Source organism: Akebia trifoliata, chromosome 3 (assembly GCF_017979445.1).
Source record: "Akebia trifoliata isolate Shusen 1 chromosome 3, ASM1797944v1, whole genome shotgun sequence".
NCBI lineage: Eukaryota > Viridiplantae > Streptophyta > Magnoliopsida > Ranunculales > Lardizabalaceae > Akebia > Akebia trifoliata.
Window position 1 is genome coordinate 5,919,248 of NC_141377.1, and position 26,282 is coordinate 5,945,529.

Below are 26,282 nucleotides of genomic sequence, written 5' to 3' on the forward strand. Positions count from 1 at the left end.
AAATATATTTGTAAACGAAACCTGAATCATAATATATATATATATATATATATATATTTAAGTGTAATCATCCAAATGGAGTGCAAAAGTGTATTTTTTTAAGTGATGGGGTGCAATTGGTCATAGATGGTGTGCAATTAGTCGGTCCCATAAAAAATCTTACCTTAACTTATTATTTATACTTTACAAGGGAATTTCTACGATCTCCTTCAATCCATTTCTTCGTCATCTTTTCACATTCTTTCAATGTTACTAGCAAAGAAGAATAATGTGTGTAATCTTTTTTTATTTTTTATTTTTTAGAGGGAAGGAAGATTGGATTGCATAGAGGATTTTTCAAATGATGAAATGCAATTTGACAATAAGTCATGTACAACTAATTGAAAATATGCAAATTTTTAAACGATTTTATATGAGTAATATGTGGATAATTTAATTAATATTTCTTTTATGTTAAAAATAATTGTTTTTAATGTAGAGTTTCAAAAAATTCGAGTGTCTTAATCTAAAAGAAAAAATGAAATAATCTAGAAAGATTATATAAACTAAATAAAATAACACCAAGTAGATGATTTGATGTTGCAACACGTGCTGAGGTCCACATGACCCCTTCAGAGAATGAATAATTGGCTACATGTTGCTTCATATTTTATCCTTTTCTTTTTTTATGTACAAATATCTTGATGCTTAGACCAACTCTTGAAATAATTGCAATAATAACTTAGCAATAACAATAAGAAAGACTTGTCTCAAAGATTTGGGGCCGGTTAAATGAATATATTTCTCAACTCAAGATTGAAGCCCAACCACGAATCTAAAACCCCAAACTTTGTCTTCAAAATGGGTTTTTAGGTCATTTCAACTCAATGAAGTAAAAAATTATTATTATTTTTAGACTCGTGATATTTCGATTGTACTTGATCAAAGTGGCAAGTGCAAAAAACCATGTGAACAAATCCTTTGTAGCACGTTTCCCCTGTAGCTTTTGCTCTATAAGCTATATAACATCAAATTGAATAACAATAACACCACAAATCTCTTGGATTCATGGTTTAGGTTAAATTTCCAATAAAATATCAAAAAAGATTTTTTTTTGATACTCTAATCTAGTGTTTGAAATTGGACGGTCGCTGAGCTCCTAAACTTTGACGATTGGATGAAACATCCTTGATGATGTGGCATACCCTCAACCGTTGGCTGGACCTAGAGAGTAAACGCGCTACAGAGGATCCCCACTCCAAAATCATAAATCTTTTTCTTCGAAATACATAAGAAAAAAGATCTACGATTGTGCACACTTACCACATCAATGGTGAATGGACTGAGTAAGTCTTTTCAAGTCAGATTATCATTAGTCTTATATTTTACTATAATTCAGATTAAATATTACAATCACAATATTTTATTTTATATTAATCACAAACATTTAAAATATATTAGAAGCACAAACCAATCCAAATTAATCGATACAATTGAGATTATAAGTTTCAAAAAGAAAAAAAAAAAACCCTAAAATAAATTAATCAACTTGGATTTCAAATGGCAATGATTCGCTCAACGCTCAATATCTTTTGTGAATGGGACAAGTATGTCTTAATTGATATTTGCTTTCTTCACCTTCTTCATTTCATCGTGTTATTCTTTGTTCTCTTGATTCATAAATTTGAAAAAAAAAAAAAAAAATCTTCTCTTCGATCGAGATGACTCACTGAAATCATTTAAAATTGTTCGAGATGCAAAATCAGTATTTTAAATCATTCTTCAAAGATCATTTTGATCCAATAGAATTTTAAATTCATCGACACCAAACACATGAGTTATGTGGGTTAGGTGTGAGTATGATTTTGTTTTTTTTAATATTAATTTTATAATTAAAATATTTGTAAAATAATAAAGTAATATTTATTATTATTGCTTTTAAATTTTTTTTAATTTGAAAGTATATATATTGGTCTATGGGTTCAAATAGCTCCTTTAAAGATGGGGTGGAAAATAGAAGAGAAATCCAAATCCGCCTGTTTGTGACGCCCACTGGAATTGGGGGTTTTGCATGGCCCCTGGTTTTGATTCCTAAAATTAAATTAGAATAAATATTATTTTTTATTTTTTATCCATCAAACCCTCCCTTATCTGTCTCCTTTTAAAAACCCACATCACCTTCAACAGCAAACCCAACTCTCTCTCTCTCTCTTGCCAAGGCAACAAAAATTAGCAAAACTATACAGTATATTTCACGTATTAGCTTCTCTTTCGCTTTCGACCTCAACAGAGTTTCATCTTTTGTTTTTATGACTGTTTTTTTATGAGTTCTTCGTTACCCATCTCATAATTTTACATTTTGTCAGGTTTTTCATAATACCCATTTCGGATTCTCTGCGTTTTATTACTGTTTTTTTTATTAGTTCTTCGTTACCCATCTCACAATTTTGCATATTTTCAGGTTTTTATAATACCCATTTCGGATTATCTGCGTTTTATTATGTTTTTTGGTGATTTCTTCGTGACCCATCTCGAAATTTTCCATTTTTTCAGGTTTTTACTAATACCCATTTCGGATTCTCTGCTGCGTTTTGTTGAGGAAATTGGTTCATGGGTTTGTCTGAATGAGGATTGAAGCGAGTTTGATTGACCAAAACGAACAGAAACTCTGCAAATTGCCCAATAAGATTGACAACAAGTCGAAGAAGGTTCGTAGACGTCAGAAGAAATCGATGCCGAGTGTTGTTCAGAAGCTTTTCGAGACTTGTAAGGAAGTTTTTGCCAATAGTGGCACTGGAACTGTTCCATCTCATGCTGACGAGGAACGCTTACGCTTGGTTCTAGGTCTTTTTGCTCTCTCTATCTATCTTTAATTCGAGTTCAATTAGTAGAACATTTGATGTTTGTGTTTTGTTGGTCGTTTGTTTATCTGGGTTTGTCCCAGATTTTCAAGTTTTGCACAAAAAATTACAACTTGATGATCAAATTCTGTTAATAGTTTTGGTATTTTCATGTTTGGAATCACATTTGGAATCTTGGAGTTTTGAAAATTGAGTTGGGCTTTTTAATTCAAAGGAAACTTGATTTGTGGTTGAAACTTTTGAGTGTTTTTTTTTTCTTTCTAATCTATCTCTAAAAGATGTTAGTTTGAACTTTTTAATTGTTATTGGAAATAAGAAACTTTTGATGAGATGTCTGAAATAGAGGAAGAAAGAATGTAGACTCTTTGGATGTGATTTCTTAATATCATTTGGAGATCTTGATTACTAACTTGTGTGGGAGGAATTATGAGTGAGAAGCATGCAATGGAAGATTAAAAAACTTTATAAGAAATTTATTATTAAACCATGTTGCATCTCAATTCCTGTGAGTTTTAATCTGCTAAGGGACCTCAATTCATCTGTTCGGGAGCGGATACTTATTTGGATCACACCCTTAAAATGTTCTAACGTCACTCCGCTCACCTTGTCGACCTGTTCTCTCTCTTGGAAGCCGACATGAAAAACCCCATTTTATTTATTTATTTATTATTTATTCATAGTTTTGTACCTCTTAAAGAGAGATTAATTAATTAATTACTTTTTGCAGCAGTTGAAACATCCAACTACAGAAGATTTTTAATTTTGAACAATTCAAATTTTGTTGTTAATGGGTAATAGTTTTGATCAAGGATTGTAGGAAGGTGGTTGGTGTAGAAAGAGACCTATGATGCTAGTTGAGTTCTTACACTTCATAAATATTTTGGATTGTATTAGATTTGGTGCTCCCGCCCTTGCTCTTGCTTTTGTTCCTGTTGTTGGGCAGCAAAAAAACAAAAGTATGGGTAAAACCTTTTGAGGGAACTATAGTTGTTTGTTTACTATATGAACTTTCTTATATTTGGTGTGTGTGTTTTTCTTTTTTAGGTCATGTTATTTTTGTGAATGTTTGACATACAATGTATGTGGAAACGTTTTACGAGTTAAATTATGTAGATGAGGACACCTTTGCATGTATGTGTACCTGCTCATGGTTTAAGGGATCAGCCGGTCTTGAGTTGATTCACCCGATCCAATGTGGGTTTGGCCCTTGTTGGGCCGAAGATCTTGTATGACTCGGCTTTTTCTCGGTCCCTTCTGAGTTTGATCTAGGATTTGGGATCACATGGGATCAGCCAGATCGGCCAAGTTGACTTGGGATCGGGACTGGACGATTCCATTCTGAAACCCAGTCTCTCATACAATGCTTTTGCAAATCATGAAATCTTTGTTTATGGATCTTTATACTTATTTGTTTAAAAGTATTATACCAAGCCGACACAGAGGACTCAAGTGTGAGCTATCTGTATTCGGTTGATGTTAATCCATGTTCTCAACGTCATTGATGACAAGCTTATCTTTATTAACCCTATTCTTTCCTTTTTTTCCTTAACTAAATTTTTTCATTCAACAAAATAGGATATAATTATCTTACCATGGCCTTAACATTTCCAAACTCCATGCAAGTATACATCATTATGCACTTATAAGTAAGCTACTAGAAGGAAAACTTAACTTCGATTCTATAGGACTCAAGTCTAGAATTCTCTACTTGTGTATAATTCTACATAAATATTCTATTGCTAGGTTTTATTTTATGTTGCAGCCCTTTATGCTTACAAGCGTGATTTCTCATTTGTAGATAGCATGAAACCAGCACATGTTGGCCTGACTCCGAACATGCCGTATTTCAGGACGATTGAGACTGAAGAAGCCCCTCCTATAACATATCTACACCTATATGAATGCAACAGATTCTCGGTATATCAGCTTCTGTGGGTGCTTACATTTAAATATATGAGAGAAAATTAATCAACTTTAATGAATTTAATTATATTTGTCTCACACTAAAACTCTCTTGCACTCGTGCAGATTGGGATCTTCTGCTTGCCACCATCGGGCGTCATTCCACTTCATAACCACCCAGGCATGACTGTTTTCAGTAAGCTTCTCTTTGGGTCCATGCACATCAAGTCATATGATTGGACAGTTGATGTACCTCGTAATGCAAATGAGAATCTCAATCCCTCACAAAGTAAGTCACCCTTCTCGTCAATTGTTCTTTCTTTCGGTTGGGTATAACTCTTGTTGTGGATCCCATTTTTAGGTGAATGGGGGTGGTACCATTGTTAATACCCCCATGTGGAACCACCCTTACCTGGTTCCCTCTTCTATAAGGACACATGAACTGAACCTTTGTCCGAACCACATAACCCAACTCTCATCTTGGACCAGGCAAACCGGTATAAGTAGCTCGTGCTGAACCCAACCTTTCAGGGTCAACCAACCGTCCCCCCGTTTTTGGTTTCTTTTTTCTTCATGTGGAAGGGTCTCAAGATTTGAAGCATTCATGTGGACGAAGTTACTCACATTCATATCACCTTGTTAAAACTCACATCTACATGTCTTTCTTAGAATTGAGTCTTGATGTATGGATCTTTCCTTCTGGGGGTGAAAAAAACCCATAAAAGAAAGAAATAATTGAAAAGGGTTTGCTACGTTGAACTTTAATGCGAAGGTAATCTGGAATTTTCTGAGCTGTGCCTCACTCGACTGTCCCAATGATGGCTCCTCAACCTTACCGAAATTTGTCTAAATTTGTTTTTCGTTAATGCTTGCAGTCAAGGCTCCTGGAGTCCGGTTGGCAAACATCAAGATTGATTCCATCTTTACTGCACCATGCAATACCACCATACTTTACCCGGCTGCTGGTGGTAACATGCACTGTTTCACAGCGTTGACATCATGTGCGGTGCTAGACGTACTGGGCCCACCGTATTCTGAACCTGAAGGAAGACATTGTACTTACTACCGAGTCTCCCCGTACACCCGTTTCTTAGGTACATTTTTCTGCTTAGTAGTGCTCTTGTTTTATTAGACATAATATATTCATATTTAAAATAAAATAAAAAAAAGATTCTTGATGTTTCCCTTGTTGGATGCCAGATCCCTACATTTGCTTGCTTTCATCCTTTTATTTTGGCTGACTTCATTAGGATCAAATAGAAAAATTAGAAAGTAGCATCTCAACTTGTTTCCAAAATACCCACAACTCAATGTAAACGACGGTGCCTGCTTGAACGTATGGCCCTAAAAATGCCACTTGTCACCACGAAAATTGATCTGATTGATGATCCCATTTTTTAGTAGTTGGGATTGAGCATATCTCATCATACTCTTGAAAGTATATTTTATTATTTTACCATTGTTAATGCCCAAATCCGAAAGTTAAGAAACATCAATCAAGCAAAAAAAATTTTAAAAAATGGCTACAATTGGGCCCGAAAGTGACAATATGTGGCATTTTTCGGGATGTCACAAACTTTTGTTGTCACATGGCTGTTCAAATTGCCTAGAGATATTTGAGGATTGATTCTCTTCAAAATTCAACCTTTGGCTCTATTTCTAGAAGTATTTCATTCAATGTTTCTACATCTTCCAATTCGAACTGTATATTTGATAGATGACCATCTAGATTCCCGATGAGAAGCATCATACAAAGATGCATGAGGTGCATCGTATCATTGTCACTGCATCTCATCATAAATGGAAGACTATATGAATTAGTATTTTTTATATTAGGAAATATTCTGATTAGGATATTTAAATAATAGGAATGATTTAGGCTAATTAGGAACGTAGGATCGTAATATTTACGTAGTTTCTATATCTTCGCATGATATAACCTTTTATAAATACTCTATCAAAGTGAACCTAAAATCATCAAAGAATTCCCAATAAATATCTCTTACATTTATGTCAAGCCCTACCATACCATGTGTTTTAATTCCCCTTACACATTTCGATGCCCGGTGGATTTCACAAAACATTTAAGTAGAAAATTGTTATAGAACATTTGGTCTTGTCCAGACACCTTTTATGATCTCCACCATTTATGGAAAATTTGTTGATGTTTATTATTCTTTGCTTTAATAGGTGAGAAAGGGTCGGTGCAGGAAGGCGAAAGGGAGGGGTATGCATGGCTTGAAGAAATGGAGAAACCTGAGGATTTCATTGTCGATGTACCAAAATACAGAGGCCCAAAAATTGTTGAGAAATGAATCTCATATACTCTTCGTCGTTTCTTCAACGTTATCGATGGGTCCTGCATTTCCATACAGCCAACTACCCTACTATGTCAGGCAAACAGGTTTCTTTCTCTATGTCTCTCTATTGGTTTTGTACATAACAAAAGAGAAGGGAAGAAAAGAAAACACACATAGAGGTGATTGAGAATCTATGTATCAAAATCTTGGTTAATGTACCTTTACTGAAATCTTGGTTAATGTACCTTTGCTGGAGCCTGTACAGTACTTAGGTCCAGCTTCAACCTTGTTACTTACTCAAAAAATTTTAAAAAAAAGTTGTTCTTAAGTACAAAGTATGCTTCACTTTCTTCGAACCACAACATGGCTGTTTTTTTATTTTTATTTAAATCATTCTTTTTGTTCAATGTTAGTATAATGTAAAAGCATGAAAAGCCAATCTGCAGCTTTATACAAATGTTAATTTTTTTGTGCAATAGATCTTGAAGGTGGTGGTAATAAACATGGGTTTAAAACCCGAAAACTTTACTGGAGAAAAAACTTTGAAGTAGTGATCCCACTTCGAAATTTCGGTTGAACCCTCTTCTTTACACGCGTTTCCAAGGAAGTATTTGAAATATTAAGGAAAAAGTAGGGGCGCAAAATAAATACAAAAAACCATGTGTCTAGAAACAATGAGGGTTCCTCCAAAATTTTGAAGTGGCTAAAGTTGGACTCCTCGAATCGATGGATTTAGCCAAAGTAATAAAAATATATTAAATAATATATATATTTAAAGATTTACTTGTTGGATTGATGTGGGATTTATCTTAATGTTTGACTGGAAGTGAAAGAAAATAAGAGCAGAAGTAAAAAAGTTAAAATAAGTGTTAAGTGGTTTTAAGTTGTGTAAAATTTTTTGTCGCACATTGAATATAAATAACTAAAAGTATAATTTTTATATAGAAGTTCTATATATAGCAATGTTTGTTTGCGCTATTTTTCAGTGCTTATTGTTGAAAAAAAATTAAATTCTACGCGTTTGTGTACTCTATATTTTCAACGCTTATTGTTGAAAATAAGTGAAAAAAATTTAGCACTATTTTGATACTGAAAAAAAGTGCTGAAGCGGTAAGCTCTTTACTTTTTTCGACATGGACAAGTATGCCCTTCGTTTTTTTAGCATGGACAAGTATGCCCTTATTCTTAAAAGGATATTACCTCTTATATCCTATGGATAAGTATATAAGCGCCTCACAAATTAATAAATCCACACCATGGCTAAATTATTTTGTCTTATATGGGTTAAAAGTTTTGGAATGAGTTGATTTTTGGTGATGATGATCTCCTCATTAGTATATAAGCACCCTACAAATTAATAAACTCACACCATGGCTAAATTATTTTGTCTTATATGGGTTAAAAGTTTTAGAATAAGTTGATTTTTAATAGGATGATCTCTACAATGAGGAGATCATCCTTACTAAAAATCAGCACATCCTGAAATTTCTAACCCTATCAAAACAAATTCAAGAACCGTAAATCGTCCCCTTTTTTTTTAAAACTATTTTTGACGAGTTTGAAGTTTCAAAATGGATTGATTTTTGGTGAGGATAATCTCTAGACCATATAGACCATCCTCACTAAAAATTTGTTCATTCCAAAAACTTTAACCCATATAAAACAAAAAAAATTGGTTATGGTGTGGGTTGCCCTTATTAATTCATAGGGTGCTTTTATAATTACACATCCCTCATTTCCATCGAAAATTATTCATCCAAAATTAAGTTATTTTAATGTTGATTTCAAATTTTGGTGACTTGTATGACATTATTATTTTTAATTTGAAATTTTTGGGATTTTATAAATAGAAATTATTATTTATAAATTAAAGATTTGAGTATTATTTATTATTTCAAAATGAATTGTATTTTAATTTTATAAGAAATAATATATTTTATTGTGTTTGATAAGAAATAGGTATTTGAAACATGCAAACAATGTATAATATGATTGTAAGGGTAACAAAAACAATTTACTAGCTTTAGCAATGTGTAACAAATATGATTTAACATCTAAACAAACAACTTTTTTAGTACTTAAATTCAAGCTTATAAGTTTCAATGCTTAATGCTATTCAGCACTTATTTTTTTCAGTTTAATAAACAACACCATAGTGTAGTAGTGTGAAAAAGATATGGTTCAAGTCCACGCACACGTGTGGGCCCATGGGTTTTAAAAGGAATTTGGACCCATTGGTCCGAAAAACCTTAGTGCGTGTGTATGTATGCACATTAATCACATTGATTTATGCACAAGAAAACGAATGTAAGAATCACGAAACAATCATTGAATCACGAGAAGCAGTATTTTTAAAAAATAAGTTTTCATACAAACTTATAGATGATGTATATTTTAATAAAATAGCACATGATTTTCATTAAATAAAAATCACAATAATAATATAGATCATGATAATGAACCAAAACACAGTAAGAGAACAAGGATCTTTATGTCATTTGATTCAGATTTTCTAACTTATTTATTAAAAAATGAATTCGAAAACTTTAAGGAGGTCATATCTACACCCAAAGCATTATATTAGAAAGAGATTGTGAATTGTGTGATTGAATTAATTATGCAAAATAAGACATGGGAGTTAGTAAATCTTCTACTAGGAAGCAAACCAATAGGTTGCAAATGGATTTTCTAGCGAACAATGAAACTTGATGGTTCCATAGATAAATATAGCGTAAGACTTGTTACCAAATGAATCAAACAAAAAGAAGGTTTTGATTATTTTGATACATATTCATCTATTACAAGAATAACATCCATTAAGATGTTAATAATAATTATTGTTTTATATAAACTTGAAATACACCAAATAGATGTGAAAACAACTTTTTAAATGGTAAATTAAATGAGAAAATTTATATGGAGCAACCAAAGAAAGTGTGCCGACTTATACAATCGGTTTATAGATTAAAATAAACTCTAAAACAATGACATGAAAATTTTGACATGGTAATGATACAGAATAGGTTCAAAATCAATGAGTGTGACAAGTGTATCTATTTTAAAAATATTGATAATACATGTATAATTCTTGGTCTTTATGTGGATGATATACTTATTATGGGGACTAATAAGAATATCATTAGATCCACTAAAAAAATGTTAACCAGTAACTCAATCAACTACCTGACGTGACAAGTTCAAGAGTCATAGATCTGCATTCCTCGAGATACATGATTCCCTTGAGATACAATTTTTATGGGAAAGTGTAGTCGTGTATCCCGAAGAGTGCAAATCTACGATTCCCAAACTTGTCACATCACGGTAATCGATTGAGTTTGTCACGTGGGGTAGTCAGATTATCATGATTCAATGAAAAATGATGAAATTGACGACACTCAACACTCAATTGGCATAGCAGTGTGGACAAAATCATTCCTTTTTTTCCTTATATATCGAGAAAAAAATCTATGATTTTATTCACTCTACCATGTCAGCTGATTGTCGAGCTCAATGTTGTACGGAGTCTAAACAACTCTATTCATATATATACGAGTGACCTCAAGTTGGAACCTCATATCACATTTCTTGAAAGTTTCGGATTGAGCTGATTTGTTGTGAGGATGATCTCTATGACGAGGAGATCATCATCACACAGATACTAATAATAATAAATAAATAAATCAGCCTAATCTGAAACTTTTAACCCCATCAAAAGTGATTTACAAATTACCAATGAAAAATTGAAGATCCAAAATTCTAAATCACTTTTGAGGGGGTTAGAAGTTTCAGATTTAGCTGATTTTTTACGAGGATGATCTCATTACCATGGAGATCATCCTCAATCTATAAAATATGGTTGAATTAGTAATTTTTGCAAGGTACTTGATCATTTTGGTAAAACATCCAACTAAAATACAAATCCTTAGAATTTAACTGTTTAATCCTTGTTTTGTGGGATCAAGTTGCCATCATTAATCCATGTTCTCGGGATGTTTTGATTAAATACATTGGGGCAAATCGGCCAAATAATCCTTATGTTCTTTAATTTAAGAAAAACACTTTCCTTACTAAGTAAGTAAAGTTTCCTATCGCATCACCTCGTGCATCCAAAAACATGATCTGATATCACAAAGATGTAGAGGACAAAATTCTAACAAAAAAAGGAAGTTATTTTTTACTTTGAATTTTAATTTTAAATTTGTGATTCGATGCAGTCCACTTTCAACATTCTAGACCAAGCCTAGAAAAGATATATTTATTTTCTTCTTCGAATCCGAGTTTTCTACAAAATCCAGGGGACTCGGATGTTGGATTGCCAATGCGGTAACCCATGCAAGCCTATGACACCCTTAGTAAGATAAGAAATCGTACAAAGTAATTCAGGCTAGTCTTACTCTTTATTTAATACAAGAAACGTTAGCACCAATGTCGGATCATCTCGGTATCAGATAAGTTTTAAAATGAACCGCATCCCAATAATCACATGAAACAAAAACGAGAATATTATCTTTTTTTAAATACTTTTCTTACTAACTTAGTAAACGAAACTTTCCTCACCGCATCAACTTCTCGTATCTAAAAACATGATTCAATATATAGGTTTGTATAGAATGGAATTCTAAGAACTTTGAAAATAAATAAAAATTAATAATTAGTTTTCATAGTTGAACTTTAACTTTTAAGTTTTGGGATTTTTGAGAGTTCAGTGGCCGTCCAATTTCAACATCTTGGATCAAGCTTAAGAATTTATTTATTTATTTTTTGAATCTGAGTGTCTTTAATGAAATCTAGAAGTCTAGGACATTGAATTTGCCAATTTGATAATCTATGAGAGTGGAATGGCCCATAGTAAGATTTAAAATCTTATTAAGTTAGTCAAGTTAGTCTGAATCATAATCAAATGAAACAAACATAAGGATGTTCACTTTAATTTATTTATTTTTAACATAGTTTTAGACGAATCGACCGTCCATGTACCGTTGTCTCCAATGCCATTTTCAAATCAAACCATTATATATAGCTCTTCATATATCTATCTCTCTATATTAATTAAAGTCAAAATGAGAATGGCTTTGTTATTCTTCTTCTCCTTCTTGTTCTTCTTCTCAAATTGTTATAGTGACCTTATAACATCTCTTCCAGGGCAACCCAACAATGTTGCTTTTAAACAATATTCAGGTTACATAGTAACAGACGACAAACATGGTCGAGCGCTCTTCTATTATTTCGTAGAAGCGGATTCACCAAATCCACTCTCACTTCCCCTTACTCTTTGGCTCAATGGAGGTTCATTTCTTTTTGTTTTTTCGATCATGTTATAAGATGTTGTTCATTTTATTATTTGATTTCTTCAATTTGAATTCCGATTGTTTAGGTCCTGGTTGTTCTTCTCTTGGTTTCGGCGCATTTATGGAACATGGCCCGTTCCAACCCGACGAAAATGGACTCTTGATCAAGAACAAATATCGTGGAATTTGGGTAATGCTGTCCTCTACTAAGTGTTTGTGATTGAAGCTTAAACCCATATGTCATGGACCTAGCCCCTCATTACCTAGCGGCCGTGCAGTATTTCAGCTAATCCCCGTGATCTAGCTCAAATCAATCTTCTCCCATATATCTTAAGAGTCACCCCAACTCACTTATTAGGCACACACAACCACAAGAGAATTCACACACACTTGTGTAGATTTTGGAAGCTATAAAGTTTCTAAGCTCTACACAAATGTGTGTGAGAATATTCTCTTATGATTGTGTGTGCCTACGTGAGTTGGGGTGATTCCTACGACACGTGGGGGTAAGGCTGACTTGAGCTAGATTGTGGGGGTGGGGCTTGGTCCGTGACACATATATACCTTGGTTTGACACATTGAAAAGCAACTCTAAAGTTGTGGGTTCAAGTCTGGTTTACCCATGTAAAAAAAAAAAAAAAGTGTTCGTTTGCTTGCTTAGAAAATATTTTCAAGGGAAAATGAATTACGGTGTTTGATTGCTCCTATGAAAATGTCTAATAGGTGTTGGTTTTTAGTTTTAGGGTGGGCATCGATTTAAAATCTCGTCTTGATAAGATGTTTCAATTGAGAGAAAATTTGACAGTACCGATGAAATATTTTGAGACATTCCGAGACAACCCGAAACATTCAATATTTCATGATGACAATCACAGTCGAATCAGAATGTCTCGAAAGAAACATTCCAAAATGGTACAAAACTTTAAATTATACATACACTTGCAAATTATATTTTCTAAGCAAAATCATTTTCCCACATTCCCTCCTCCCTTGCTATAAAAAAGAGGGTTTCTTTTTTTTTCTAAAAGAGGGTTTTTTATCATAGGGGTATGAATTATCATAAGAGAATAACATTAGGATTTTTCTATCCTGATGAGAAAATCATTTTCTTGGGGTGTCAAAATAGAGACTATTTTCTTATCAAAATGGAAATTTTAATGAAAAATTGTAATCATATAATTCCAAATCACATTTTCTTAAAAAAAAAAAAAAACAGAAGCTATTTTCCCACACAATCATACTTGAATTAATTTCCTGTTATGATTATGAACTCAAAAAAATCAAAATTTTGGACAGAATCTAACATGTTATATGTGGAGTCCCCCATTGGTGTTGGATTTTCGTACTCAAACACGAGCTCAAATTACATTGACTGGAACGATACTCGAACTGGTAAGTATCCAGCTAATCTTTAGGAAAATTCTATTAATCATCTTAGGTTTTTTTTTTTTTAATTTTTTTAATTTTTTTTAATTTTTTAATTTTTCTTGGTGTGGGCAGCTGAGGACAATTTGGTGTTCCTCATTAAGTGGTTACAAGAATTCCCACAATACAAATTTTCGGACTTGTATTTAACTGGGGAGAGCTATGCAGGTAATCAACAAATTGGATGTTGTTTAATCTCAAAAATATAACAAATTAGAGTATAATTAATAATTATGGTGCAAAATTTATGAATATTTTTTTTAATTAGAATTTTCTAATTAAGAAAGGGAATTTTCTAGGATACAATAATTTCGCAAGGCTAAAATAGCTATATATTTTGGTGAAATTAGTGGGCCAATCAATTTTTTTTTTTTTAAATATTTATGAAGATGGGTACATTAGAAAAAACATGTTTTTATAATATTTTCAAAAATATTATATACATGATTTTGTGATTATTATTTTTACAAAAAAAAAAAAAAAAAAGGGTTACAATTTGATGAATTTACCATTATACATAACTAAAAAATCTAGTACATGGCCATTTTCATAAATATTTTATAAAAAAAAGGTTAATTCAGTAATTTTTTGCAAAATACTCATTATTCTTCATAAAACACCCTATTTTAATCTTATTTTATTTCTGTTTTCTGAAAAGGAATATTAAATACAACATGTGTATCTTGATATGAGTTTTCAAATATTTTTAAATTTCAAAATTCAACGAGTGAGTTGTAGAACTTTTATTTTTTTATATATTTTTTTATTGATATGAGATCTTGAACTTTTAAGGGTCTTTATTTTAATTGCAGGCCACTACATCCCACAGCTTGCATCACTAATTGTGGAGTACAACCAGAATCCCACCATATCACGCATCAAACTCAAGGCCATTGCTGTAATCCTTCAAACTATATTCCATAGAGCTATCAATCGATGGGATCAAACTCAAAATTCAATCTGACAACTATGGGTCTTGATCTAGGATTTGGGTTCCGATAAAAACCCAATTCAATAAAAAAATAAATTTTATAACGAAAATTATTTTTCTAACTAATTTAGAGTCTGTTTGGATAGAAAGTAGAAAGTAGAAAGTAGTTAGGAAGAAAGTAACTTTGGGAAAAATCCCATTATATCACTGATCAAACTCAACGCCGTTGTTGTAATCCTTCAAACTATATTCCATAGAGCTATCAATGGATGGGATCAAACTTGAAGTTCAATCTGACAACTATGGGCCTTGATCTAGGATTTGGGTTTTGATAAAAATCTGATCCGATAAAAAACAAATTTTATAATGAAAAATACTTTCCTGATTAATTTAAAGCCTGTTTGGATAGAAAGTAGAAAGTAATTAGAAAGAAATTTACTTTGGTAGAAAGTAAATTCTAGAAAGTAAAAAGTAGTTTCCTTTTGTATTTTAAAATATTAAAATTTTTACTTTTAAAAAGTAATTTTTTTAAATGAATCCAAACGATCTTTTTTTTTTTTAACTTTCTTACTTTCAAAAGTAAAAAAAAAAAAAAAAGTTACTTTTCAAGATTTGTGATGAATCTTGAGGTTTTCTTTTGACGGTGGATGAGCCTTAGTAAGGTCATTTTCCCTTACTAAGTTGGTAAGGCTAGTCTAGCTCTTATATAACTTATCAGAATAGCTTTGGATCAACCATTCTTCCAATCTGAAAGGAATAATGTGTTTGATATATATAAATGATGTATATTTTATATATACTTTTATTAAATTAAATCGATTAGTACTGATTTTTTCGATTGGATCTAGGATAATGCATATCATATTGGATCGAGTCTGGATTTAAAATGAATCCGCATGGGTCTCGGTCTCATAAATGTTTTATCAGATTGGTATAAATTTGTTACCAATTCGATCCTTTATTTTAATTTTTAATTTTTGTTTTTCTATGTGTGTAGTTGGGGAATCCACTTCTAGACTTGGACATAAGTGTGAATGCAGCTGATTACTTGTGGTCTCATGGAGCAATATCAGATGAGACCTTATTGTTGGAGAGGACAGTGTGTAACGACTCGAGATACCTTAGGGAGTATTTCCATGATCAATGGTCCCAAGGCTGCAACGATGTCTTTAATAGAGTTGGAGATGAAATTGGCGAAAATATCGATCGTAGTGACCTACTATTGCCTATATGCTTGTCGTCAAATAATGCCCAGCAATTTAGAACTAAAGGAAAGCACGCTAGTATACACGCTACGGTATTGCATTCGAGTTAATTTCTTTTAATAAGTTTTGAATCCACAACCTTGTTTTATTTGAGTCACACTGCCCCCTTCCCACTTACTACCAATATTTCAACTTGACACGCTTCGGTCCCGTACGCTTGTTAGGTTAAAGTGTGTCACTTCTTTTTGGATTGTCGGAAAGGGGGAGAGAGGAGTTTACTACCCCTATCCGTCTACCAAAGATTCAACTTGACACGCTTGAACCCCCTAATGGAGGGCCTCCATTTGTTGGGCCAAAGACTAATGGAACAAACTGATGTTGTTGCGTAAATGTCTTGTATTCTATTGGGGGTATGCTGAGCTGGGGGGGTGCAGGGGCGTTGCCCCTTGCGTTTAAGGTTTTGGAAAGAGCGATTATGTAATATTTTCTTAAGAATTTTCTATTTTGAGGGTTTTTGTTTTTGGGGAGGGACACATTTTTTCTACTCCCATTTTTTTTAAATAGAGATCTCTAGGACTTTAAAACTTATAAGAAAATAATAATTGTTCTTGATCTGATTCGTAAACGTAGGCACACTACCGAACCATGTAAATCCTTGTGTTCGATACAATTTTTTCTCTTTTGTTGTTTAGTTTTTCACACATGCCCCTACGAAGACTCTACTGTGAAACAATGAAACGGTAAAGAGAAAACACACACACACACACAAGATTTATGTGGTTCGGCAGTGTGCCAACCTACATCCATGGATCAGATCAAGAAAATTACTATCACTAATGAATTTCGAACTTGAAAATTTCCACTCAGTTAACGTGGCAAGTGCACAGAGCTGCAGATCTTTTCCTTGTGTATCCCGAAGAAAAATCTATGGTTCTATGCACTTGCCATGTCGACCAAGTGAAAATTTTCAAGCCAGAAAATCACAGCTCAATTACTATTTCCCTTTTCCCCTTGGTTTTACAGTCCTAGAGATATTTACTTAAAAAATTGAGAGTTGTTAAAACGCATCTATCTCCCCAAAATGCAAAAAACCCCTTAAAAACATGATTGCCCTTTTAGTAACCCTAAAACATTTGGGTCGGGGAGTGATTACCCCTGCACCCCCGCAACACTGCGTACCACCGACAGAATACACGACACTTACGATTGTAGGGTTGAAGTGTGTTAGTTGTTCTTTGGGGGGGGGGGGGGCATTGGGTCATGAGGCAGTTTCAATCATAAGCATCTTTGACCACTCAAGCCAAACTTCATCGACACAAATTATCTTTTGTAGTTCCTGAAAGCACTTTTAAGTTATAATTGTGGGTTTTTTTTTTTTTTTAATGGTGAATGTGGACAGCTTGCAAGGAAAAGTACCAGTGGAGATCCATGCCTTACAGATAGAATATTCACCTACCTTAACAAGCCTCAGGTTCAAAAAGCACTTTATGCCAACACAACTCATCTTCCATTCCATTGGGATTTTTGCCTTGGGTATGGGTCTCTTTTTTCTCATTCTCTAATAATTTATAATTCATTTGGGTATGTCGAAGGAGCCAACTTGCTAAGCAACAATTTGGATTCAAAACCCACCTTCACCTACTAATTACTAAACACTAACTCGCTTGCTTATATGGAAAAAATAATAATAATACAAGTGAATAATGTAGTAAAGAAACATTTATGTTGTAGGCCTCTTGTCTACCAAGAAGATAACTTCGATATGAACCTCATACCCCTCGTCACAGATCTTCTCAAAGCAGGCATCCCCATCATGCTTTACAGGTCTGTGATCACATATCTTATGTGCATATTTCAAGTGTTTTGGTTCTATTTGTATTAATGGAAGCTAAGTTCATATTTTCTCATTGTTACTGCAGTGGAGACCAAGATACAAAGATTCCACTCACACAAACAAGGATCATTGCTAACATGCTTGCTCAAAATTTAAAGCTTGTCCCCTTCACCAAATATGGTAATTGGTTCAATAAGAAGCAGGTATATATACTCATATAACCTTATAACACTTCAGGAGGACAATACCATAGTCTTGTTTATTTGACCCAAATTGTTATAAACAAGGAAAGAATGTGATTTGAGCAAATGTAATGATCCAATAAAAATTGTCTCTATCGCAGATTGGCGGGTGGGCTCAATCGTTTGGTGCATTAAAAGACGGAAAGAATGTGACCTACCTAACATTTGCAACAGTTAGAGGTGCGGCACATGAAGTTCCCTTTACATCTCCATCACAGGCCCTGACTTTGTTCCAAGCATTTCTTAGTGGATCTCCATTACCTACACCTCATACTTAATGGTTTGAGTGTTTTTGGAAGCAGCAGTTAGTCAGATTTGCATTATTGTGGTCTAATGTTTGTTCCCCTCATAAAAGAATAATATTAAGTGAAATATGCTTTGTAACAAGATTTATAATGTACTGTTAAGATGATGTAAGAGGATGTAAGTGGGTCTCGAAAAATGAAATTCATTAATCATTAAGGATTCAAGCACAATCTTGCCAATACCACCATTTCATCGATGTTAATTAGGTTTTGTTTAAGTTGACTGAATTACTGAAAATTTAGTACAATTTGAGATGAATGCAGGTTTTGGGGATCAATAGAAAAATTAATGACTTAGATAGGTAGCTTAATCAATGGAACTAGTTTGACTTACCAATTATTTAACATAGAATGAGTTAATTTGATCACAAACAATTTGAAGTCAGAAAAAAGAATCTAAGTTCCTCAGAGTCAGAACGAAGTACAAATTGCATGAGAGCCTGCACAATTTGGGTATTCAGAAGTATATTTGACAGTTTATTTCTTCCTTAATACACAATAAAATGAGAGCATCGAATAAAATATATGGAACAAACAATCAAAGAGGTAGAAAAACATCATTCATGTTTGAAAAACTATGATATAATACAGTAAATTGTGCAATCACCACACAAAATAAAAGAACTGGAAAGCAATAACTTCCCAACAACAACGAAGAAGTTCTCACTCCACTAGTCTGAAACACTTTCCCCTCCAACCCATCCATCCTTCTCTACAAAATCCCCATTAATAAAACTTGAAGACAAACACCAATAAAACAAAGTAGTTGTATTCAATTTTAATTCAGTATGTATGGTGCAGATTGAATTATACAACTTCAGCCAAGCTGATCTCTTCCATTTGTTGAGCGTCCTACAAAAATTAAAACGGGGGATTGAATATAAGAGTTAAACCAATAATTCCAGTTCATATATGTAAACACTAAAGTGATTAACTCTATTGTAACACCTACAAACACCCCATTAATCTAATGAGCAAAACCATCCTATCATTCAAAAATGACAATTTTACTTTACCATATTTTCTTTGTCTTCTTTCTGTGTCTTCTCAATGGGCAAAGAGTCAGCTGGATCTGAAAGAAAACAAATAAACCATATGAGTTGCACACCAAGTTGAACAATATAGTGATTATAAAAGATACTCCAAAGCTTTTATTCACCCTTTTCAGCGGCAGATTTCTTTCCCTGATTCTTGATCTTCCCCTTCTCTTTCTTCACTTCTTGCTTACTTGGCCTCTCAGAGTTCTTATGTATATCAGATTTCAAATTTGCAGAGTTCCTGATCAATGATCCCTTGCTTTTATTTGCAGGAAGTTTCTTTTGACTATTCTCCTTCTTAGCTGGTTCGGCCACTGTGGAAACTTGAAAGGTTTCTGAATTCAAGGACTTGGGTTTCAGTTTCCTGGCTCCCGTAGTAGAAGAGCTGTGAACATCTTCGTCGGAGGATTGAGTTCCCTCGGGTATTTGGGAACAGGCCTCAGAGACTTGTACCTGCTCTAAATCACCCAACATGTAGCTTCGAAATAATTCCTTCACGGGTTCTCCAAGTTCAACAAGGTTGTGTCGACGTACATAAGATTTCAGCTCATCACGCATTTTCTGAAGGGGCTGCACATTTGATATATATATAAAAAAAAACATATAAATATCTCACACTCACTAAAGAATCACAAACACTAGGAATTAGTGGAAAATGCAAATAACACATACACAGCCTACTAGGCACTATGTGCATGTAAATAAACATGTAATGCACACGCACGCACACACAAGCACGCATACACACACATATGGGTTTTGTTAACATGTGCCCTAAGGGCACACGTTAAGGTGCATTAAATACACCTTGGAAATAACCATTTGAGGGTATATCTGGTAATAAAAAATATCTTTTGAGGGCATTTTTGGTAGGAAATTCAATTTCCACATTTAATGACCTAAACGTGTGCCCTGCGCCCTTAGGGCACAGGTTAACAAAACCCTATATACATATAGGGTCCCGTTCGGCCCCCTAAGTTTTACCACACACTTTAACAAACGCGTTTTGTCTTACATAGGTTAGAAGTTTCGGAATGAGCTGATTTTTGGTGAGGATGATCTCTATGGTGAGGAGATCATCCTCACCAAAAATCAGCTCATTCCAAAACTTCTAACCCCATCAAAATTGATTTACAAAAAATGGACGGTCCACGATTTTTCAACGTGTAAACATGGGGCTAAACATTTCGGAATGGGCTGATTTTTGAGGAGGATGATCTTCTAATCATAGAGATCATCCTCACCAAAAATCAGCTCATTCCAAAACTTCTAACCCATGTAGGACAAAAAACGTTTGTTAAAGTGTGTGGTAAAACTTAGGGTGCTGAACATTTCCCATACATATATATATATATATGGGTCACGTTCCTAAGACTCATATTGAGACTCACATTGCGACACACCGTTTTGTCTTATATGGGCAAAAATGTTTGGAATGAGCTGATTTTTTGTGAGGATGATCTCTGTGATGAGGGGATCATCCTGGCAAAAAATCATCCCATTCCAAAACTTCTAACCCCATCAAAATTGATTTACAAAAATTGGACGGTCTATAATTTTTCAACAAAAATTGGACGGTCTAGAAGTTTCATAATGAGCTGATTTTTGGCAAGGATGATCTCCTCACCATAGAGATCATCCTCACAAAAAATCAGCCCAATCCAAAAATTTTTGCCCATATAAGACAAAACGGTGTGTCGCAATGTGAGTCCCAATATGAGTCTTAGGAACGCTGTTCTATATATATATATATATATACTAAATGGGTTATATTGTTACAACTTTGAACTATCCAAATGGATCGCTTTCACTGACATAGTCTCATAAAATGTCCTTACACATTCAAACAGGCAGAAGTTGTCAGCTTAAGTACCTCACATCCGGATTCCAAGGCAAGCTTGAAGAACCCAAGTGAAATTGAGTGCTTAGCAGCAGATTCGGATAGCTTAATCTGTGATAGCCAATATGATGCTGAGGACAGGACACTGAACTTCCGCTGAATCATGGATTTCGAAACATCAGAAGCTGGTGTTCCACTCTTCCCTTGATTTGACCTTTTCATTCTGGTCTCTGATATTGGAGTTATGGTGGTGCTGGTTGGTCTAGGAAGTGGGCTGACAGCAGATTTGGCAGGAATAGAGAGCCTTCTAGGTGGCTTGGCAGACTTTTCCTTGCCAGAGAGATCAAGAACACTCACACTTTTACTTACATTTGATGCAGGTTTCACCCTAAAAAACACATCAGAGAGAAATCAATCATTAAATGTGCTTCGCAAGTAGTAATGATTGCATATGCTATTAAACAATAGCATGAAGCATTAGATAGTAGACATTTACAGTGTTGGGTGTGAAAAATATGCAATTGGGCACAAAGAATTTTAGAATTATACCACAGTTTTGAGTCCAAGTCTAGTATGGATTTCAATGGTTAAGGGAGATTATAACAAAAATGGGTTATGTGTTTCTCCTTGTCTTTCTTCTGAGCATTCTTGATATTTGCTACATAGCAAGTTTACAAGAAAACACTCTACAGAAAGGACCATAGAAGTGAAGACTTCTGGATTAGCCATCAAACCCTTTAATCTTTCTTTTACTAATCCCACAATTCTCATCTTGGATGAGTGTTGCAATTTGCAATGAACCAAAAAATCATCGATAGGTCACATAATACTGATTTTCAAAGATGGAACTGATCACATCTTACCAAAATCCATAAAAGATCAGAGAGTACTGGGAGATTCAAACACTAATAGTCCTCCTATCTTTAGGAAAACACAGAACGGTGAAACCAAAATCAAAACAATGCCATATTTTCAGATTTTTTGACCATCCGAGTTATGCTTAATGTTAGTTCAAAAAAATTTGCTATTCATGCAATCAGTTTAATCCTATGGTGACTTCTCCAACAATGCTTTAGTATCAAAATAATTCAGATCATTTGGTCCTTTAAATCAAGTTACATGTTAGTTTGAAAATTGGTGTACTCATCACACAGTAAATTTTATCCTATGTTAACTTAAAAGATTTTCCTTTATTTAGTTTCAAGGTGTCAGATTATATTTGATCATCTGAATCATGTTTCGTGCAAGTTAGAAAAGTTTTGCATTATTTGCACAACTAGTTTTATCCTATCATGGCTTATTTTCTTCAATAATTATTACGGAAATGAATCACATTTAACAGATATTGAATGGTGTTATAGCCATTACCACCAAATGCATATAAATATGAGATAGTACACCCTAACATCAGGGGCTTGCTCTAGCTATCAGGAACTACAAGAGATGATGGTGTGGGTAAAGCAGTGTAGATTAAGGGATTGAAGAGGAGAATAGAAGAGAAGATTGGAGAAACATGGGAGGAGTTGAAATTAACTCCAACCCTAGCGGCACAATTTATTATATATCGTAAAGAAATAGGCGATACTACCCCTACTAATAATAACTTATTACTCTTAACAAGCAGAAAATGAGGCAGTTAAGCTTTAAAGATCTCCAAGGACATGTAGTTCCCACATAAATAATGGGCCACCCATACTGTGTGAATGTGGAGACAATTGTTCTCCTCATCGTCAGATTCTCCACAATAATCATGTTTATAGTTTTAGAAGAGCTGCTTATGTCACTGATTGTGCCTGTTCAAAGGGTCTTATTTTTATCTTCAATGAAACATGTTCTGAAAACAAAGACGCTTGTGGAAAGGGATTAAGACAATAAAGAGATAGATAACAGAGTTCGGGTTCGATAAACCAACTCTGGGTTGGTCTGACATGGATCAACCAATAGTGAGTCAAACCGTTGAAGTTTATACTTTATCAAACAGAAACCTACTCACAGGGGATTTTGGGATCTGTGATTTGGGGGTCTTATAAACAAGAGTGGATGAGGCACCAAAGTACCTAAAAGAAGAGTACTTGCACTATAAAAAATTAAATTAAATGTTTTTCGAGAAAAATTTGTTATTGGTTTTTTTTCTTGTTGATTTGGGACTGGAGTTTGGTCTTATATGAGCCATAATTTAAAATTTATTTCATACATTTTACAATTAACATGTAATGGAAGCTTTAAATCATTGTTGTTGTTGTTGTTGTTGCTGTTGTTGTGCTAATCAAATCACAAAAATAAATAGGATTCCCCAAATAATTACTTTCTAAATTGATTATTATTTTTAATTTAACAAGTAATCCAAAATGAATAGTGAGAGATATCTTCTTCTTTTTTTAATGATTTTTTTTTTCTTTTTGTTCTTTTAGATCCTTTCACGAATTAAACCCATATACGAGAAAAAGAATTATTCATCAATTAATGATATTTCAGGAAGAAGAAAAATAAAAAAAGGATCGTAAACACCTTAGCACAGAATCAAACAAAAAATTGAAGGCCACAATTTGGATCGCCAATTTAGCACCAAACAAAAACCCTAGAAATTCCAACAATCCCTAAAACTAAAACACGAAGAGATGGGTAAAGATGTAAGAGACCTCTTTGGCACAGAAGCAGTCGTCGATGTGTCCTCCTTAGGCTTACTTGCAGATCTCAGAGGATATCGCAGCCTCGATCTCGTCGAGTTTGCTGAAAAAGGACAAATCAGTGAGAAAGATCTGAGAGAGAGAGAGAGAGAGATTAGGGCACAAAATGTTTCTCACCAACAGCAGATTGATCTGTAATGGCGTCCATATCTCACACTGTTCTCGCGATCAGAAAAAAAAACCAAATTAAACAAAGAGATGATGAATGAGAATTGAGAAACAGAGCAACAAATGAGAATTTATAGAAACTAAAGAGCCATGGCGTCTATGAGCGGGAAAATTAGGAATCCTACAAACTCAAAATAAAGAAATCCAACGGTCAAAAATGATTAGAAACAGTTAAAATTAAAAACAAAGCCGAAACCTCTCCCGCGTCTTGGGTCCCACTTAATATGCCAACTGTCCAGAGTTCGAATTTCAAATTTCAAACGTAACTTGCCGTTATATACTACCGTTAGTCCGTTACCAGGTCGCTATTACCTTTGAAAACTTAAAAGTGAGAGAAAGTCATCCGATAAGATGGTTGGTGTGGGCTCCTCAAATCCTACTCTTTGATCTTTCTCCTCGTTTTGATTATAGGAATCTTGGATTGCTTGATTTGATGATCAGTGTGAGATACATGGGAACATCTTAATGTGGAGGCGTGCATGCCCGTAGATATATTTCTTCGAGATACAAGTAAAATACATCTATAGACATGCATGTATCACCACGTCAAGGTGTCCTCCATGTGTTTTGCTGAGGTTATTCCAACACGACTCTTATTTATAATAGGATGTTGATGCTTTGGATCTTAGTAAAATTAAAATTGGAACTATTACAAATTTTTATGAGAGATTTATCAAACAGACCTATCTATTGCAATTTTATTATAAAAACTATGTTAGTTTATGAAGTTTGTTACATGAACAAACTTTACTTTATGAGTCATGTTACAATGAATAACTTAGTAAGATTACAAATCTTACTAAGAGTCTTTTGCCCAACATGGATTGTCAAATTAGAAATCCAACAACATAACCTTTTAGGTTTCATCGAAAAACTCAGATTCAAAAGAAGAAATTCAAAAATAAAATTGTTTTTTAGCTTGATCATTGGTGTTTGAAAGTTGATGGTTACAATACTCTCAAATTTAAAACTAAAATTCAACGTTGAAAATTAACCTTTTTTTTATATATATTTTTATAGTTCTTAGAATTTTGTCTTTCATAACCCGATGACGTTAGATCATGTTTTTAAATGCCACAAATTGATGCAATTAGAAGCCACTCCAAGGTATGTTAAGTAACAAGTTAATGTCATAAATTTGAATTTTAGGACGTGGCTCCACAATAAGGATTTGCTAGGTAACAAACTTGATAAAGTGAGGTTTGGTGGATAACAAACTTCATAATACAAGGTTCCCTAGGAGTTGTCAAAAACCCAAGGAAGTTTTTGTAATAAAATTGTAACAGTTGGGTCTGTCGTGTAAATCTCTCAATTTTATTCCAATCAACAATAAATTTGTTAACCTCGGCAATAAAAATATTGATGTCAATGATAAAATTGTTGATCTCAACAACAATAAACATGTTGAATTCGACAACAAAATAATGTTGAGCTTGATATTGCAAATATAATTATGATTCTTTTTTATTTTCACGTAGACACTTAATAATTCTTCTCAGAATATCTAAAATGCATATAGCATAGTTGCGAAATTTAAAATTTCGATATTGTTTGTGATTTTTTTAATAACTTGTAGAAATAAATAAATAAAAAAAAAAAACACATCTAAATGTTCAAAATAAGGAGTATATTATTCTTCACTCTTAATTCACCATAAAAAAAGAGTCGAAAATAATTGTGATCATCGTTGAAAATTTCAAGTATGTGAAGAAGATGAGAAATGGGTGGTTTAAAAGTCAATAATATATAGAAAGAAACACCTCCGATCCCTACTACACTACATAGTAGTACATGAAGGCCTATCAAAGGGTTGTGCTTCATTGCATTGCATATTAACCATGTGGATGTGAAATGTAGGGGAGCTTCGTCTAGTGTTTTATAATGATGCAAATTATATATATATATATGGTGAATCTAACTCTAACTATAGTTGTGGGTATATTTGTCACTCCAACTACAGTTAAGGTGCAACTTAGTTCAGTTGAGTTAAGTATGAGCTAAAATTAAAACCGAACTGACATAGGTCGATTTTATTAAATAAGAATTAGAACCAAACCAACCCAAACCAAACTACAGTCGATTTAGGTTGGTTCGGGTATATGACTTGCCAATATTTCATAAATTATAAGTAGCATTTTTTAATAAATAAACAATCTTATAATAAACATAAAATTTCATAAAATAAATCATTAGTCTATCCATAAAAAGTCATTAGTTTATCCATAAAATATCATTAATCTAAGTCTCAACTCCTATAATAATTCATAATAATTATTAT

The 26,282-nt window shown here is 33.5% G+C and overlaps 2 protein-coding genes and 1 pseudogene across 6 annotated transcripts; 2 read left to right on the forward strand and 1 right to left on the reverse strand.

Moving 5' to 3' along the window:
* The first annotated feature begins 1,992 nt into the window (after window positions 1–1,992).
* On the forward strand, window positions 1,993–7,377 carry LOC147405745 (plant cysteine oxidase 2-like). Of its 4 annotated transcripts, none has more exons than XM_086433577.1 (6): window positions 1,993–2,440; window positions 2,533–2,823; window positions 4,639–4,757; window positions 4,869–5,031; window positions 5,618–5,836; window positions 6,933–7,377. In XM_086433577.1, the coding sequence occupies exons 2-6, from the start codon at window positions 2,604–2,606 to the stop codon at window positions 7,055–7,057; spliced, it is 846 nt and encodes a 281-aa protein (XP_086289703.1). In that variant the 5' UTR covers window positions 1,993–2,440; window positions 2,533–2,603; the 3' UTR covers window positions 7,058–7,377. The 4 variants fall into 4 exon arrangements, with proteins under 4 accessions (XP_086289703.1, XP_086289704.1, XP_086289705.1 ...); XM_086433578.1 differs by having other exon boundaries at window positions 1,993–2,345; XM_086433579.1 differs by having other exon boundaries at window positions 1,993–2,235.
* Window positions 7,378–12,108: 4,731 nt separating this feature from the next.
* On the forward strand, window positions 12,109–18,435 carry LOC147405746 (serine carboxypeptidase-like 46; annotated as a pseudogene). Its single transcript, XR_015176836.1, has 10 exons — window positions 12,109–12,328; window positions 12,417–12,520; window positions 13,627–13,722; window positions 13,831–13,923; window positions 14,568–14,653; window positions 15,684–15,983; window positions 17,291–17,424; window positions 17,623–17,715; window positions 17,811–17,928; window positions 18,069–18,435. The product of XR_015176836.1 is annotated as a serine carboxypeptidase-like 46 (transcript).
* Window positions 18,436–18,817: 382 nt separating this feature from the next.
* LOC147405747 (uncharacterized) lies at window positions 18,818–24,109 on the reverse strand. Its single transcript, XM_086433581.1, has 6 exons — window positions 23,954–24,109; window positions 23,789–23,879; window positions 21,183–21,537; window positions 19,432–19,879; window positions 19,289–19,344; window positions 18,818–19,124 (listed from the first exon to the last, which is right to left on the reverse strand). The coding sequence occupies exons 1-6, from the start codon at window positions 23,982–23,984 to the stop codon at window positions 19,080–19,082; spliced, it is 1,026 nt and encodes a 341-aa protein (XP_086289707.1). The 5' UTR covers window positions 23,985–24,109; the 3' UTR covers window positions 18,818–19,079.
* Between the last annotated feature and the right edge of the window lie 2,173 nt (window positions 24,110–26,282).

Bases quoted from the DNA above. Each gene is read 5' to 3' on its own strand.
- LOC147405745 (XM_086433577.1), top strand. From the start codon at position 2,604: ATGAGGATTGAAGCGAGTTTGATTGACCAAAACGAACAGAAACTCTGC. The intron at 2,824-4,638 runs GTCTTTTTGCTC...TCTCATTTGTAG, and splicing joins ACGCTTACGCTTGGTTCTAG to ATAGCATGAAACCAGCACAT. The intron at 4,758-4,868 runs GTATATCAGCTT...GCACTCGTGCAG, and splicing joins ATGAATGCAACAGATTCTCG to ATTGGGATCTTCTGCTTGCC.
- LOC147405747 (XM_086433581.1), bottom strand. From the start codon at position 23,984: ATGGACGCCATTACAGATCAATCTGCTGTTG. The intron at 23,880-23,953 runs GTGAGAAACATT...GTCCTTTTTCAG, and splicing joins TACAGATCAATCTGCTGTTG to CAAACTCGACGAGATCGAGG. The intron at 19,880-21,182 runs GTACTTAAGCTG...TCAAATGTGCAG, and splicing joins CCTTGGAATCCGGATGTGAG to CCCCTTCAGAAAATGCGTGA.